The 18674-nt window shown below is 38.2% G+C and overlaps 1 protein-coding gene across 1 annotated transcript in view; it reads right to left on the bottom strand.

Annotated features, from left to right (window-relative positions):
- The window catches only part of LOC149847969 (ENHANCED DISEASE RESISTANCE protein (DUF1336)), a 320270-nt gene that overhangs the window by 159189 nt on the left and 142407 nt on the right, over positions 1-18674 (bottom strand). Inside the window, exons 11-12 of the mRNA XM_090011056.1 lie at positions 10606-10682; positions 9664-9735 (exon numbers count right to left, since the gene is read on the bottom strand). Coding sequence (XP_089867182.1) covers positions 9664-9735; positions 10606-10682 — 149 coding nt within the window. The remainder of the gene's footprint in view (positions 1-9663; positions 9736-10605; positions 10683-18674) is intronic.

Here is an 18674-nt window from a genome sequence, read left to right as displayed (position 1 = left end):
CTTCTGTGGATGATCAAATTCCATTACATATCCTAAAACCCAATACCCCACTCTTCTCCTTCTCGCCCAAAATATTTGGATGTGTTTGTTTTGTACACAAACTTGGTCCTGACCGTGATAAATTAGTTGCTCAAGCTACAAAATGCATATTTATAGGTTATCCCAAAAATCAAAAGGGATATCGATGTTATGATCCTATTTCTCGCCGAGAGTATGTCAGTGTGGATATATCTTTCTTGGAATCCACTCCATATTACTCTAGTACTGGTTCCCTGCTGCAGGTTGATCGAGCTGAGTCTTTTCCATTACCTATACCTCCTTTTCCTTTGGAATCTATGCCCTCATTTCCGAACCAAACTTCATCCTCTTCAAGATTTAATAATCCTCCATTGGTATATGTGCGTAGAGCTCCACCTCCGCAAGTGCCTTCATCTTCTTCTTCCCCTGAGGTAAGTTCTACTGACAATAGTGATCTTCATAATGATGATAACAGGCCTATTGCTCTACGCAAGGGGACACGACAATGTACCTTATATCCCATATCTCATGTTGTCTCCGATGCCAGAATTGGAAATCAGATGAAAACTTTTATTTCAGCCTTATCTGCTGAAACTATTCCTCTGAACTATCAACAGGCAGAGCTGGATAACCGCTAGAAGGTGGCCATGCAAGAAGAAATGAATGCTTTAGTATCTCAGCATACATGGGATCTAGTCGATTCCCCAGCAGATGCTGACGTTGTTGGATGTAAATGGGTATATACAATAAAGTACCAATCTGATGGTTCAATTGAAAGGTACAAGGCCCGCTTAGTAGCAAAAGGGTATACTCAGACATATGGTATTGATTTCTTTGAAACCTTTTCTCCTATTGCACGGATGAGTACCATTCGTCTTGTTCTCTCAGTAGTTGTTCAACATGGTTGGAGCTTGTGCCAATTAGATGTAAAAAATGCATTTCTATATGGGGATCTATCTGAGACCGTTTACATGCAACAACCTACAGGATTCGAGGTTAAGGGGGAGTGTCAGAAGGTGTGTAGATTGAGAAAGGCGATTTATGGCTTGAAACAAAGTCCTCGTGCATGGTTTCAAAAGTTGTTTGAAGTGATGTCACACTTTGGCTTTAATAGGTCAGCGGCAGATCATACACTATTTATCAAGAAAACAAACTCAGGCATAGTTGTTATGGTGGTATATGTGGATGACATCATTCTTACAGGAGACAATGTGAAAGATATTGAAACCACAAAGGCTCATCTTCAAAAACACTTTGTTACAAAAGACCTTGGTTCACTTAGATATTTCCTGGGTATAGAAGTTGCTAGGAGCCGTGAAGGGATGGTTTTGTCTCAACGGAAGTATGTTCTTGACTTACTAAAGGAAACGAGAATGTTGGGAGCTAAACCAGCAAATATTCCCATGGACCATAAAGTTCAGTTGCTTGAAGAAGGATCAAAACCGGTTGATAGCAAAAGCTATTGCTCCCTGGTAGGGAAGCTACTGTATGTAACTGTGACCAGGCCATATATTGCTTTAGCAGTAAGCAAAGTTAGCCAGTTTATGGACAAACCAACTAAGGTACACTGGAACGCAACTATAATGATTCTCAGATATCTAAAATCTTCTCCTGAAAAGGGGTTATTGTTCAGGAAAGGTGGAACTCTGGAGATAGTGGCCTATTCTGATGTTGATTATGCAGAATCTGTAGTAGATAGAAAATCTACCACATGATTCTGTGTGTTTCTGGGAGACAACTTGATTTCATGGAGAAGTAAGAAGCAAAATGTGGTTTCTAGATCGAGTGCAGAATCAGAATATAGGGCTATGACCCAAACAGTTGTTGAATTGATGTGGGTTCGTACTGTTCTTCATGATCTTCAGGTGAAGGTTTCCTCTCCTATGACCATGATGTGTGATAACAACGCTGCCACATATATAACAAACAATCCTGTCTTTCATGAGAGAACAAAGCACATTGAGGTTGATTGCCACTATGTAAGAGATATGGTTCAAGCTGGTCATATCACTACCAAATATCTAAGGTCGGAGGACCAAGTTGCAGATATGTTTACAAAGCCTCTTGCTAGACCAAATTTCTCAAAATGTTGTGACAAGCTGAGCATGATTGATATCTATGCTCCAGCTTGAGGGGGAGTGTTGAGATTAAGAGGTTTTATGTTTAAGTTTTTCCTATACTAGAGGTTATTTGAATTTTTAGTTTAATGAGGGACTTATGTGTAATTTCTCTCTTTGGCCTCTCTCTATTTAACATAGAGATTAGCCCTAATCATGTTTAACGAGTTCTCTTATTTTGCAGTCATCTGTCTCTCTCTCTCTACCTAGGGTTCTGCGCATCGCATCTAATCTTCTACTCCATAAATGTAGGCACATGAACTTTTCATGTATTAACATCCACACACATGAACATCACCCGAATATAGAAATTAAATGTTCAGGGCTGCACACATTCATATCGTGTAAGCACCTGTACCAAAGCAATAACATATTAACAAAAATCAAATATTCTCATGTGTTACCAATTCTACAACACAAACATTGATGCCCTGGTACCTTTAAACCAGTCAGGCATACAACATTTAAGTTTAAGTTTTCTATCAGTTTTTTTTTTGCTATTGTGCACAAGTTAACCACCCAAGTACCTGCATCGGGTATCCAATCCAATATAGCTCATTTGGCAAGGTTTTCCCAAGTACCTGCCTCGCGAGAAGGGACGTGTCCATTTGTCACTAAGTGCACCATCATATGTTTGGAACCAATATAACCTCATTCCTCAAACACAGCTAACATGTTGCATACAAGCAATTCAAAACATACCTTCAAAAAGCAGTTAAACACACCTCTCTTTAGTTTAAGTTTTCTTGACATACCCAATTTCCTTTGTCCACAATTCATCGGACTCAAGTACCCCCCTTTGGTACTTATGTGTTAGGTAAAAACCCAAATGGTTTACTTGAAATCATACCATATAATCCCAATGGTGTTATAACTGGTTTATACACGTATCAGTTTTATGCACAACATACCAAATAAATTCAATGAAAGCTTAATCTGTTTCTAAACCAACTGTTGTTGATCAGTAAGTAATATATATAGCAGCATAATCAATGCTAATAGTAATAGTAGATGTTACTAAGCAGATTGCAGTCTAATCAACGATAACATAATCGTGTGTATATATTTTTGTTTTTACCAAGTAACATAATCAAAGATCCGAACCCTGCTTGCACCGATTTTTATGATTCGTGTATTCTCAATTATGTAGGTGACAAAAACATTAGTGTGGATTTGATTTTCAGTTTGGAATATTTTTAAACATATAACATAATAGAGAAACAATCTGGTTCTAAGAATTTCAACACAGTCAAAAGAAAAATCTGCAACCTGGTTACATCTATATTGAAGAATTTTGCACTTCGTATTCTACAAGACCTGTCAGACATTCAGACTATGGACAACCTACTTTTTAGTGAAATCAATCAGTCAATTTCCCAGTCAGACAGAGTCATTCAACTCACCACAATTTGATTTCCAACACCCGACTACAATATAAAGTGATTGCAGTCCGAAATGGTTGAACCAAACCATGAAAAAGAAACCATTCTAGACTGTAACAGATTGATACCCGAAATATGGAAAAGAAACATATTATGATAATTTGAACAGGTCATAACATTAACTATTTTTAAGACATATATACCTGAAAAACAAACTCTATCTTTCTGTTGTTTTTTTTCTTTTCTTTTCTTTTTTCAGAAAATAAAATAAGACATGAATCAAATTTACGTTTGACAAAGCTATGGGGGTTTTCCCCAAATCTTGAATTACCCAATACTAAGATCGTAAACCACCAATCTAGGGTCACCCAACACTGCCATCAGAAAACCCCAAATTTTGGGCTTATCCGTTACCACAAGCGTAACCTTTCCCCAGATTTTGTTTATATTTGTTTTTTTTTTCTTTGCAGCCGGTTCCACATGGTTTCAAAGAAACCGAAACCCCCATTCAATTAAAATGGGATTTCTGACAGCTGATGACCCTGCCGGTCTCTAACAGGGCACACGAAATGCCCGATTACTCAAATGAAGCTTTCGGCAGCCATGGTCATCGTTGGTTTTCCAGCAACCCTTAACCCCACCTATTCTTCGAATACGGGTCGTACACGATAACCCCTGAATCTGGTTCGTAACCACCAGAAAATCCAACATCTTTCCATCTTCGATTTTTTCCCTTTTTTTTTGGCAGCCAAGAACCCCATCTGGGAAAAACCCGATTGTGCGATATCAGGGGTTTCTCACTAGACCGTCCCAATCACAATTAGATGCAATCAATACCAACAAAAAAAGAAATACAGAAACCTACCTTTTTCCGACGACTGGAGGAGGTGGTTGCCGCGGTTGGGAGGTCGCCGACATCGATTGCTCCACTGCGAGGGAGCCAGTGTCGATGGTCGCCCGACGTTGTCAGCACACCACCGCACGCCGAGGAAGAGAGGTCGAAGAGTGTACTAGAGAGAACCGGCGTGGAGGCTCTGTCGCATGCAGGGAGGGCAAAGCTGAGAGGAAAGCAAGAGAGGAGAAACTGGGAGGAAGATGGGAGGCAAAGGGTGGAAGAGAAGGGGTTTGAGACCCCTATTTGAGGACGATGGTCCCCGAAAAGGCAGGTGCACACCGTCCCCCCGGCTGTAATAACCGCAATTTTTCCATTAAAATTTTTTATGTTTTAGGCGTAATATAGGCGGATTTGGGCACGGATCCAAGTTTTGGATCCAGAACCCATACCTAAGTGACACCTCTTACACATATAAATAAACCTATTAAATATCAGTATACGTAAATAAGAAAACAAATAATATATATATATATATATATATATATATATATATATATATATATATATATCATTAGGTAGGGGTGTTGGATCCAACTACGGATCCACATTTTTAAACAAGACCCGGATCCAACACGTTGTTGGATCCCGAGTGCGGGACGCGGTTTGGACCCGGCCCACACCCTGTAAAACGAAAACGGGTGAGGGTTAAAAAGGGGGCAACCCGATAAGGGTTGCCCGATAAACATAACCCTCCCTCGATAAATCTCACGTTAGGGTTCTTTTGAACCCTAACACGCTGAGAGTGAGAGAGATGGGGAGGTGGGGGAGCACAGCGCAGCCGCCGGGGGGGGGGCACCCTCCTACAAATAGGGGACCCCCAAACCCCTCTTCCATCTCTCTCTCGCTATCTCTTTTCTCTCTTGTTCCCCCTCTTTGTTGCATCTCCAACGAGCCTTGCGCGTTCCCTCCCCCACAGCCACCGACGCCGACGATCGTCCCCATCGGCGACCCACGGCCAAACACCATTGTTGGCCGACGTTCCCTTCTCTGGTAGCCTTGACAGCGACCCCCAAACAGTGTCAGCCTCCTCCTCTCGCAAGACAAGGTAGGATTCTGATAGCTTTTCTTGACGAGTATCGCATGAATCTGGGTGGGATGCGGGGGTTTTGACATGAAAAGAATATAGGATTTCCTGTTTTTCTTCTTTAGGGTTCTCATCTGTCGAGAGATATGAGTGGGTTCCGTGAATGGCAACCCGAGTTGTTATTTTAGGGATTTTCGATTCCGGTTTTGTGGTTGCCGGAAATACTCAGTGAAAAAAAAAAGATTTCGGGGTACCTTTCGATTTCTGCAAACCGAGTTGACTTCGACAGTTATGAAAATCCAAGTGAATGGAGGCAGGGAATCCGAAATCCCAAATCTGCAATTTTGGAGATTTCAGTTTTTCCTGACAGAAGGGTTTGGGTCCCTGTTAGGAACTATAAAAGAAAAAATGTGTGAATCGCGTACACGTGAATACTTAGGCTTAAACCCATGAACAATAATGCAGTTCATATTATAGTTTTATTTCAGTTCTCTTTTGGTATCTATCTGGTAGTTTCTGATGTGATGGTCTTATTAGTATTGTTTGAGATTTAGAAGTGCTGCTTTTATCGATGATAAGTTGTAAAGTTACCTGAATGTAAGTTTCTTAGTCAAACCCAGCCTTAAACCTAAAATGTTTCATCCTTTACAGTAACATTAACTTCATCGTATGACTGATATTTAGCTTCTCAGTATACTCTGTGCATTTATTGAATTATAAATGTTATGGTAGACTAGTATAAGAATTTGGTAGTTCCGGTTAAATAAGCTTTTGTGATCTCAAGGATCATGCAAATATGTGTTGCCTGTGCATGTTAATGCATAAAAGATATTCTTGCCCACATATGAACTATTGTGTTCTTTCCTTTAGAAAAAAAAAGGGATTAGCAGTCTGCATGTTTTTTTTTATTATTGGGCTAGATTGTTTTCTATATTATTTGCAATGTCACGTCATTACTTGTATGATCTGTTACTTAATTCCTGCATATGAATACCAGCAGTATGTGTCGAAGTCTGTATTCAGAGATACTTTGAACGGTTATGTGTCGTGTTCTGCAGTATGGATATAAGTTGAAAATCTTATTTCCTGTAAATAAAACGAGCAACAAATGTTGTGATTCTACATAGATTTGTTGTACTTAAATGTTATTTCTTTTTACATACTAATACAAACATAAGGTGCTTGTGTTCTACGTTTGGATGATCTTCAAAGTGCTATTCCTGCCATTGAATGTGTGCCAATAGGTTATTTAAGAAAAGATTTCTCTTATATGGTGGAACATTAAAATTTTGGCCAGTATATATTAGATTGATCTGTTGGTTGTCGGATGTATGCTCTGAAGGGTGTGTTCTCGAATGTAAACCCGTAATCGAACTGTGGTTTAGGTGGCAGGTTACGTGAAAAATCTAGTTTGCAAATTCGATGAAGTAAAATCTAGAATCCCTTTATAGGATATGCCTTGTAACATGATCATGTCTTACGTAAATTGTTTAAAGCACATCTGCATGCTATTGTGTTTCACACAGGTTGCTAAAATACTATTGTTTTCGGGGGTCAAGAAGTGCGTATGGGCATGTTGTTTGTGGCTGAATCCAAAGCATTAAATATGTTTTGATTAGTTTTCTTTTTGTGAATATATAATGGACTCTCATATTGGAATGCTTAAGCTATAACATATTTGGGGTATGATTCGATGGTTATATTACCACGTGTTCTGAATGGTTCATTTGGGAAACCCTGCCTAATGAGCAATATGGGTTGAATACCCGATACGGGTACTCGGACCATCAACTTGTGGGCTATGGCAATAAAACTAATGAAAAATTTAATATTAAAGGTTGAGTGCCTGACTGGTTTAAAGGTATTGGGGCTTGTGTGCTGGACTGGTTTAAAGGTACCAGAGCACTCTGAGTGGGTTATGCAATGAATATGAAAAAAAAATGGATGTATGTGTACCTTGGCAAAATGACTAAGGTTGTGAACTTACTACTATGGTAGTAGGAGGTAGATGGGGAAACACCCCCATACTTCGGAAAATTAATTAAATGAAAAGATTAACCCACTCAAATTCGGGCTTACCTTGGAGATGGTAGGTGGTACAAAACTCCGGGGACATGTTTTTTGTTTCGAGCTAAAATGACTCGTTGGTACCCAGTCCTCGGAGTTGGGGGGGGGGGAAGGGCGGACTACCAATATGTCCTAGGGGGTAGCTCTTTGTTCTTCTGCAGAAGTTAGGGATGCATCATGTTTTGGTTTTGGCCTTTGGGAGTTTCTCTCGGTCACTGGCCGCTCCCTTGGGATTTCAGTCACAGTTAGAATGTTCGGGTTAATAAAACAACTTTGAATAATATACCCCCAAACGTTCTCTTCTGTGATGGTTGCCTCGGCCTGTGTGTACCCGCGGGATAAGAAAAGATAAACATTAATTGAAACATTTTAGGTATCACAGTGAGTGGAGTCACTAGAGAGACATGTTTATACTCTTCCAGCATGTTCTGAGCTTGTGATGGAATAAAATCCTGAAACGTGTAGATATAAGATAATCAAATTCATATTGTGATTGCTACATGAATGTTATGCATGACTGTTATTATTATTGCAGAATATGCTTTAATTGCTTAATGCCTTGCTTAATTGTTGTCTTTGCATAAAAGGCTTTAATTGCTTAATTATGATTGTTGCATCATCTGTTTGTCTGCTTAGATATATGTCTGTTACTGCTGTTACATAGTCTTCTTTGTGTGCTTCTTAATAAACTGAAATTTCACATACGACAACCACATCACATACTAGATTCATGATATACCTGCATTAAGAGTACAGTTTTCCTACTTAGACGTGGTAGTCTAATTCCTATAATTTTTATCATTTTCAGGAGAAGAGTAAAGTTTATGAGCGACTGCGGGATGGGGCATCGATCAAGACTTGATTTACTTGTTCCTGGGCGGTCCTACTTACTTTCAGATGTGATTTTGTTTGAGTCTTATAATGTAGAAACTCTGACAATTGATTCTATTATTGTTGAAATAAAAATAAATGGTGTGGTTTGCTCTTACCTTCCTGTATCGTTCTGAAATGCTTAACCCTGGAATTATTAGTTGTTTCCGCTTTATAAAAAAATAAAAAATCCACACAAATCTGGGTTAAAAATTTTGCGGCCCCCTTCCCCTTTGGGATTTCCCCTTACGGGGGTTAGGGTTCACTTTGAACCCTAACCACCTTCGTTTTATCGGGAAACCCGTATCCGGTTGCCTTATATTACGTTTTATTTTTTTCATTTTTTTTCTTACGTATATGGGGCGGTGCTTGGGTCCGGGTCCAGGACCCGAGATCCAACCATGAGTTGGATCCGAGACTCACATGTGGTGCGGATCCACAACTTGCCCGATATATGGATCCGCATGTTGGATCCAGATGGATCCAACTGTGGATCCATTTATTAACTTGGGTATATATATATATATATAAGTTATGTTTATTATTATTTTTTTATGATATTATACATAAATATGGACCCTTTATGGATCCTGGATCCGAAACTTTTCTCTTTATTACACGATTGAAACTATGGATCCAAATGATATAATTTGGATCCAAACGTTCAATAGATGAATATGGCTCCAAAATAAACTATTATGGATCCTAAATAAAGTTTTTTCCTTTAAGATCTGATTATAAATTCGCAGATCCACATAATAAGTTTTGGATCCAAAATCAAATCTAACCATAGTATCAAGGTTCCAATATCAAGGATCTGAACCAAAAAATTAAAATCTACTATTAGGTATTTATCTGGATCCAATTATAGAAAATCCAAATAGTATTTTAAGGAACTGTCATCGAAGATCTGAATAGGACATCCGAGATCCAATTAGATATAAAAAAAAATTAAAGTATCCTTGTAGCAACTTCTGAATGTGAAATTCAAGTTTATTTATCTAATAAAAATCACGGGTATTACACTGAGTATCATAAAAGATGAATGAACCAAGTGGAGGAATGAAAAAAAGAAGCAAATCATTGTTAAAAAGGAGGAAATTAAAGAAATGCATAACACAAGCTTAATTGCAATAAGCTATAGCAGTTAAACAGAAATGTATGGTTCATACAATCTACTAAGAGAAAAATATGCTAGTGCTTATAAGTTGCAGAACAAAGAATCCAGATTAGATTGAAAACAAGAAAATCTATATCAATCTTTCCATAATAAGCAGTTAGGAGACGTACGATTAACTTTTGTTCGATGATATCTAGAATTTGGAGGGCACTTCTTGTGAACTACAGGAAGCTGTAAAATGGCTGCATTTATAAATAATGTCATGATTAGGTTGCATGTTAAGCAGTTTATTTTGTTACATAAATAAACAGCAGAAGGATTCCACAACAATAATTTACATATCTAAATTTTGTCTACACAGTTCAGTTATGGTTTTATGTAGTTAAAGATTGCCAAGAGTCAGAATGTCTACAGTTGCTATGTTTCAGCTGATTAAGCAGGAAATTATCATCATCATCATCTCATACCCAAATTGAGTTCACTATACTGGCTAGATTCTTCTCTTTGGGCAATGAGCCCACTCCTGTCGTGCTATTTGTCATGCTCCCAAGTATATGGAAGCATACTGTTGTAAAATGCAATGAACAAACATTCTCATATTTGTAACTAAAGAAAGAAATCCACAATAAAATTTCACATGGACTTGCACACATATTCATATACAAGCGATAAGTATGTGATTGCATGTTATATATGTAAGATGCACAATTTAACAAACAAAAACAGTTTTGTACGTCCAAACAAAAAAATTATATATATATAATAATAATAATAATGTTTTATTAGACACATAAATGTATAAACATGCTTACTTAATAAATTTGCAGATTTTTAAAGTAAATAATTTTTTGTTTGCATATACACACATACACACCTAACTACGTGAATCAGTTCATTCTGTATGCCCAACATACAGCATTGATGTTGATAGTAGCCATCTTAATAGTAGAACAGTTTTGATCTCCAAGAAAGGGGAGTATTAAATGAACATAATTGTTTCATGTAGAAGCCCAAAGTTAATCCATTCCATGCTACACATGAATCAGGAAGATTGCATGGGCAAACAGCATCTGGAAAGGAAGTAAATACAAAACAATGAAAAAATAGCTTACTGTATGCATCTTGCCCTCGAAACCAACGCCTAGAAAATACAAAGTCATGCATTTTGGGCCACCCACAACAATCAACACTGATTGAAAAGAAAGAGCATGATAAGATAATCTCCCACACTTTGTTGTAAGCAATCAGAAAGAAAGAAGATACATCAAGCAGAATCATGACAAATATGAAGAGCCTACAACAATTCCACATAGCCAACTAAAATGTATATGATGAAAAGAAAAAAATAACTTGAAATCATCCATGAAAAAAGACATAGACAGATTCAATGTTTTTAAAATGTTGAACAAACCTTGATGAACAATGGCTGGTTTTATTCTCAATAGTATGCAAATAAAATTATTTCTTGGATTATTAAAGTAAAAAACTTTTCTTCTTTTTTATCCTCACATGTTTTTAATTTTTATCCCTTCTGGGAGGATTCAAATTACTCATAAAGTATGCATTGAAATAACCTTTAACTTGCAAAGAATTGGCAACTAAATTCACCACTTAATTTTGAAACATTAAATGTAGTAACATGTGACCGATAAGAATATCGCCATAGCCAAAATCATTCCCAGCAATTCCTCAGGAAGTTTCCTCATCAGAAAATCATGATTAATTGGTAAAAAAGTTGGTGTAAACACCCCAAATTTTCCTCATCTATTCTCAAACAACCCTTCTTGGGCAGTGCCTGTAATAACCACAAATTTTTAGGCATTTATTTAAATATTTTATAATATAAATTTTTTAAGCGATGTGATTTGGGCCTGGGATCCAAGTCGTGGATCCGGGACCCATAAAGGGGTCTTTATATATATATATTTATCTCGTAAAACATATATGTACTTACATAAGTGCAAAAAGTTTAATTAGGCGAATTATTCAAGAGATAGCTACGTATATAATGTATATATGGGCTTGGGATCCACATTTCGGATCCAATACCCAGATAGGATCAATCCGTGGATCCATACCAAGTGGGAGGCAAGGGTCCAAAGTTGCGGTCGGGTTTCGATCCCGAGCCGCAGGTCGCAGACCCGGACCCGGACCCGGACCCGGCCCTCTCGTTAACACACACAAAAAAAAAAGAAGCTCTTAGACCCGAGTCGGACCCGACCCGAATCCGTAACCCGATAGGGTTTTTAAAACCCGATATCGGGCTGCAGCTTTTTAAAGAAGGGGAAAAGCAAGAATCGTGCCTAGGGCACGATTCCTGCTATTACCAAAAGGGGAGAAGAAGGGGGTCGGTTACAGCAGGCGTAACCGAACCCCGCGCCTCTCGACAAGAGGGGGGTTTCGGCGATAAAAGGGAAGTGGAAGAGGGGGTCTCTCTCTCTCTCTCTCTCTCTCTCTCTCTCTCTCTCTCTCTCTCTCTCTCTCTCTCTCTCTCTCTCTCTCTCTCGTCGGCAAGGAGGTGCCGCCAGTCTCATCTCCGGCGAAGCCAGCTCCCTAGCTACTGTCACCGGCAACCTCTTTCTCTCACGGCAGCAACCCCAAACACCGATTCAAAGGTACGGGTTTTTCTTTTGGCTTGAATAGGAAAAAGAACCTAAATTCGATTTAGGTATTGTTTTTAGGGAATCCAAGAAAAAAAAATATATATTTGAATACTTGTTTTCTATGTTTGAGCTATGGGAAAACTATATCTTCTATAGTGTGGGTGTAGTTGGTTCTTCCTGTTGTTTTTCAGTTATAACTCTTTTCTGAAATCGTGGGAAGGTGGCATTGTTGTATGTCAGGATGCCACATTTGTTATTCACTGAACCTCATTTATGTGACCCATCTATTTCCCATAATGACCCCCCTCCTGCTTGGATTTCAATTTTTGTGCCTACCTTGAGTGTGTGATGAAATTGGCAGAAGCTGGTACGCAGGTTGTTCCTTTTGTTTTTTTTTTATATAAACATTAACATGCCCGGTGTGTCCCATTCGTTGCCAAGCCAGAGTTTGGTTGGTGTCACGAATTTCCACATCCCCTTCAATTTCTTTATTTGCACATGAGCTATATATTATTTGCCATCGAAGTTTTTTTTGTTGTGAATATTGTGTTTGGATGTTCCTTGATATATGGATGCTGAGGGGGGAGGATTAAGTTACTGGAATCCTAAACCATGGGTTTGAGGATTAACAATATCACATATTTTTTCACTTTCCTGGGGTGTACAGATAAGAACCCTGAGATCCATAAAGACTTGTATGATTTGGTTTTATCTTACACAGAGAAATATTCCTTGGCAGATTATGTACTGGCGGTTGTAATAACTTCTGGTGGTAGTTTTGATGACTAATTGAGGAAATTTTTACAATATGCAACTGTAACCACAGTTTAAGCTTCTTTGTGGTTCTGTGAAAATAAACCTTTTTAACTAGTTATTTTTCTTCATCCTTTTTATGATATCGAAGTTATTCAGTAATTGGGTTTACTGCTTTTTGCCTTACCAGGGGCTCTGTATCTGAGTGCTCCTGCCGTTCAGCCTTTTTATTTCTTTCCCACTCATTTTGTCCTTCTACACTTACCTTGTTCTTCTAGAGTGCTTCGAAGGGATTCATGTAACCAAACTTCCAATAACTGCATACTGTTCTGTGAGTAGAATCATGCATTTACAATCCTTGATTTCACCTAGTTATTGGTTTGCACTTCAAAGACTCAGAGTTAATTCTTTTCTGGTTAGCGTCGATTTAAAGGAGAAAATTTCACGCATGAGATCTGTCATAAAGATTCTTTGTGAAAGCCACTTGGACTGGGTGTTGTTGGCTTCATGGTTCAGTTTTGTTTTCTGTACACTGATTTATTTTGGTATGGATATATATATTCATGTGTTAAGAGCCCAGTTGATGGTTCAACAGCATGTTTGACTTGTCGATCAACATCATGTTTGGTTTATGTTATGCTTACCGGGTGATTTTTTTTATGCACAAAACTATGCAAAGAACGAGATGATCACATGCTTATACTTAGAAGACCATGCTTAGTTCAAATGTTATGGCACAACTGCTCCACATACATGTGCATTATACATTGTAATTTAAATGATTCATTAATGAAAGCACACATTTGACGTGAATACAGGCATTGGACATGAATGTGAGCATTGAATGGAAGCATGCATTTTTAACTTGGATATGTGCGAACTCAAGCATACGTTTATAAATTTATTGTTTCATGCACAAAAATTTGCATACACGAATGTGCACTGAAAGGCATGTGAAAAATAATGCATGGAGGCATGCGATTGATGATTTTTGCTTATGAATGCATTGATGGTCAATTGGATCATCAGGGGTTGGGTGGGCCTCGAGAACCAGTTGTTCTCTGTTTTAGTTATGTTGATGCATTGTAACAAATCAAATGTGATATTATTGTTTTACCGCACCGTTCTATGTTGTCACGAGCTATGGTCCCGTGAAAAGCTTAGCATGCTGATGTGCAAGCTTATGTTATTAATTCGGCATGTAAATTTGCAAATGTAAAAGAAATGAATTAATAATCAGATAAAATAAAGTAAAGAACAATTTAATTCATTTTTCTCCTTGATGTCCCTGCTTTAGCGTGAGAATCTTGTATGTTACGGTTTGGGGGAAACCGTGAGGATACAAAAACTCCGTGTGCGTGTTGTTGCCCCTGAACCCAATATTGAGGTTCTTCTCCTGGCTACGGTTTTAGGGAGAGTCCGCCATTTTTCCTGGGGGTGTTGTGTTTTGACACAGCTGTTGTTGTTTTGTTATACCAATAAAGTGGCGCCAGTGGATGCTGTTTTCCATGGTGTCCTCGACTTTAGATGCTGTTTTCCAAGGTTCTGATGGATGGTGTTGTTTCCTGATATCGATCGAGGGCTAGGTTTGAAACCCGATAATAAAATACAAATTGTGTGCTAAGTTACCCCGAGAACCCTACTTGACCTCGAGGACTGTACCAGTTTGGCGTATCCGCGGGCAATGGTAAATTAAAAAGATGAATTTAAAGATTGTATACATTTAATAGGACATGCATATGGAAATAGGGGAGCTTAAATGAAAGATAATAAAGGGGTCATACATTGCACATAAGTCATGTATATTCTTGCTATGCATTAGTTCATGCATGTTTATCTGTTCACTTAGTGGTTATATGTTGATCATTGCACGATGTTGATCTCTTTTGCATTTATTTGCCTTATTGATTAAAATTTGATCAATATTACTTATTTCGTGTTCTCTCATGCTTAATGTTTAGTTTATTTCTGCATGGATGGTTCATTGTCTTATGAATTGCTTATAACAGTATTCCTCAAAAATATTACATAGATCTTATTTATGCTCTTTTTCTTATTTGATTCATTAAGAGAACCTGTACGCAGAATTCTTCGGATTTCTGACCCTCTATTTTATTGGTTTTTCCCAGACTCAGGTGATCAGTGAAGTCGACTCGCTTCTGAGGGGATACGAGGGTCACATTTGCTTCAAACTGCTTCATTTACGGACAGAGTAGCTCTACTTTTATTTTTTTTAGTTCTACTTAAATCCTACAGTTGTTATTTCACTTTTGACATTGAGTATGACTCTTATTGATCCATTAATAGAAGAATTTAGTTGGTTGGTTATGGATGATAAATGTAAGTTTATTTGTGGTGTGTGGTTATCCAACTGAAATTGGGACTGTAAGGCCTCGGGTCTCTGGGAAGTTTTCTGCAACTCTTAGAAAAAAAAAATCCGCATTTTTCAAAGGTATGATTTGGGGGTGTTACAGTGCCAACCCTGTTAGGTCAGTGTAGGAGTCAAACCCCGAGTCAGTTTCAGAAAATCTCCACTTTTCCCATTTCACTAGGAAAATAATCATTTTACCCCTATATCATCCAGAACCCCAGTCAGTCGGAGTCAACCAAGCTCATTGGTCAATTCAAAACAGTAAGAATGTCAGTCATTTCAAGCTCATCTGAGCTCACAATGAACAAATCATTTTCATTTCTGACAATTCCTGCAAAAATGGGATCATTTCTTCAGAAATGAACTCATTTCTCACTCAAATCCAAGCCAATTGTCTCTGAGTCAGTCATATTCCCCAAAGTCTAGCTTGAGCTCACCAGGAGTTCAAGCACTCCAGTATCAGTTCAAAACCCTGTCCGAGTGTCTAGGAGCCCATTTTAGCTCATTTCAGTTGTTTCAGCTGAAATTGAGTTGAGTTCAATCAGTTGAGCTAGTGTTCGAGCTTTGATTTTAGTTCATGTCAGTATTACTGATCTTTGTTTTAGCTTAAGCCCAGCTCAGATTCGTAATTCACTTCACTCCAGTGACCATTCCGTACCATTTCTCTAAAAATGACAGCTTTTCTTGAAAATTTAGTCGGAAAGGTCAGTTGAGTTAGTGCGTTGTCAGTCCAGTTGAGTTCTGAAACTCTAAAACCTAGCTCAATCTAGTTCATCTCAGTTCAATCCAGCTCAAACCCTAACTTCCAGTGTCACTCTAACTCGGTAGAGCCTGAAAACTATTTCTCGAACCATGTTGCAAATTTTGTAAAATTTGACACTTTTTGAACTGGTACAACTACCAATCGGGGTTTAATGTCCAAAATTCTTCGTTCAGGGTTAGCATTTCGCATGGCATTTCATGTCATTTTTCATCATTTCATATCATTTCTCAGCATTTCATAACATTTCATCATATTTCATTCTATTTTCGAAGTCCAAAACTCCAGTTTTATAAATTTCAATCGAGATTGAGTTTTAAAAGTTTTCAGAAATCAATTTCAAACCCTGGGTTTCCAAAATTGATATTTTTACCCCCGAGAGTCTAAATTTGAAAATATTTTCTCAAGAAAAATAATCTGGATTTATTTCAAACTCAAATTTTCAAATTCTACGTTGGATTTACTTCGCAACGAGGTATTGAACTTCAAAATCCGAGCTCATTTCAAAACTGACAAAAATAGCTCGTTTCGTTTGAAAATTTTCTAAAAGGCTATTTTACCCCTCTAATCTTCAAAATGAATTTCAAAATTGGAATTTGGACCCGCTCTGAGATGGCCCATCCATTTGCAGTTTTCTTTTAATTTATATATAAAAAGAAAAAAAATTATTATATTTTCTTAATTTTCTTTTTTTATTTTTATTTATTTATTTTACCTAAGGTGGGACCCACAAGGGGGTCAACCCCGTAGCCCCCTCTCTTTCATTTCTTCCCTTACTTCCTCTTTCCTTTTCTTTCTTCCCCTCCTTTCTTCTTCTTTCTTCTCCTTCTTTTCCTTTTTTTTTTCTTTCTTTCCTTTCTTCCTTCTCTTTTCCTCTTTTTCTTTCTTCCTTTCCTCTCTCCTTGTCCACTCACGTAGACCTCTCCAGCCCCCCTCCTTCTTTGTTCCCTCTCTTTCCTTTTCCTTCCCCTTTCCTTTCTTCTCTTCCTTTTCTTTCCTTTCTTTTCTTCCCTTCCCTTCCCTTCCTTCCTTGTTCTCTTGCCCAGCCCATACGTAAATCCCTCTCTACAACTCCCTTTTGATGAAAAAACTAAAAAACTTAGGAAGAATGAGGATTCTTCCCTAAGTTAAAAACCAAAAAAAGAAAGAAAGAAGGAAAGAGGCATTCACGCCTCTTCGTTACTCAACGCCTCTCTCTCTCTCTCTCTCCTCAACACAGCAGGATCCTCTACACCTCCACCTTGGCTCAAGCAGCAGCTCCTCCACTTTGAATCACAACTCCAAGGTGCAGCCCTCTCAACTGTGGAAGAGGGCCGGTCCAGCCACCTCCGAGCAACCGCAACAGCCCTTCCATAGTCAGCAACCACCATCCTCTTTGCAGCCACAAGACTAAAATCACCAAGGCAACGCCCTTTTGCCTAACAAGTGCCACTACCTCTTTATCGATACAAGGGTGATGTATGGACCTTCCTTGTGACTTCGAATGGTAGAAATAAGAGGACCCACTGGCTACTTAAATGGTGAGATTCCTCCATCTAATGGATGACATTTCTCATTTTGAAAGCAATATCAAATATAGATGATCATGCCTCCTTGAAAATATTTTCCTCATACTGTGTTGTTGAGTTCACGTTTTAAACATAGCATCATTTTTTTTTATTTTTTTGTTTTGTATCTTATTCATCTTGCATGCTTAGGTTAGATTTTATTAGGCATTCCATTGATAGCTTGTCAATCATGATTTTATGCATATGAGAATATCATTATTTTATGTTTGAATGTATTCAATAAATCGTGATCTTTTTAGGGTGGATGCATACGTTTATCAGTGGTCATCTAAAAAAAATGATCTTTTGAGATTCGTATTCTGTCCAAAAAAATGAAATATTGAATCGGATTCCGAACCAGGTTTTGAACCCCCTGAAAATTCCAGAATTGTTTTTAGCAGACTTGTCGGCCTGAGATCTCCTAGATGGGATATCCGAATCTCCCCCTAAAAATTATAGTAGATTCACGGTGGAATCTACCAATTGTCTGAAAAAATTGAGATTTTTATAAGTAGATTTGACCTCTGTTAAAAATCGATTTTCCCAGACCCCTGGGAAAACCTCGATTTTTCTTTGTCAGGGTATAGACCGACCCTAATGTGCTGTGTCCGCCCTAATGCAAAAACTTTTAACATGAAGGTTATTCCTAACCCATTCCCCTCTCATTTCCCAAAATTTGGGAATTTTTGGAATTGTCCAAGTATTTTTCCTGAAATTATTTTTTGTCTGTCAGATTTCAATATCCGAAAATTTAAGAGATCCAAGTCTCTGATAACAGTGTGCCCATTTCCAAACCGTAACCCGAATCCCAATGTTGTAAAAAGATGAAATTTGTCTGTTTGTTAGGGACATTTTCCTAAAATTTCAGTCATTTTCCCATCTATCTGATATTTTTCCCACATTTTCTCCCGAAACCTGTCTGTCTGCCCTAAATCCTAGAGTCGCCGGATTCTGATCCGACTTGCCGGAGCTGTACAGCTCCGACCATAGGTCAAAACCAGAAGACAAGAAGACTATTTTCGGTACTTTCAGACTTTTGGGTGCCGCCCGCCATTGGTGGGACACGACTCGGAACATCCAGTTCTCAGCAGATTCGCTTATTCCTTGGGAGTCCTTCAAAAAGGCTTTCTTAGAGAACTATTTTCCT

Source organism: Nuphar pumila, chromosome 1 (assembly GCF_984573655.1).
Source record: "Nuphar pumila chromosome 1, dmNupPumi1.hap1.1, whole genome shotgun sequence".
Taxonomy (NCBI): domain Eukaryota; kingdom Viridiplantae; phylum Streptophyta; class Magnoliopsida; order Nymphaeales; family Nymphaeaceae; genus Nuphar; species Nuphar pumila.
Note: the sequence above shows the minus strand (reverse complement) of the source record. Positions and strands in the feature narration are given on the sequence as shown.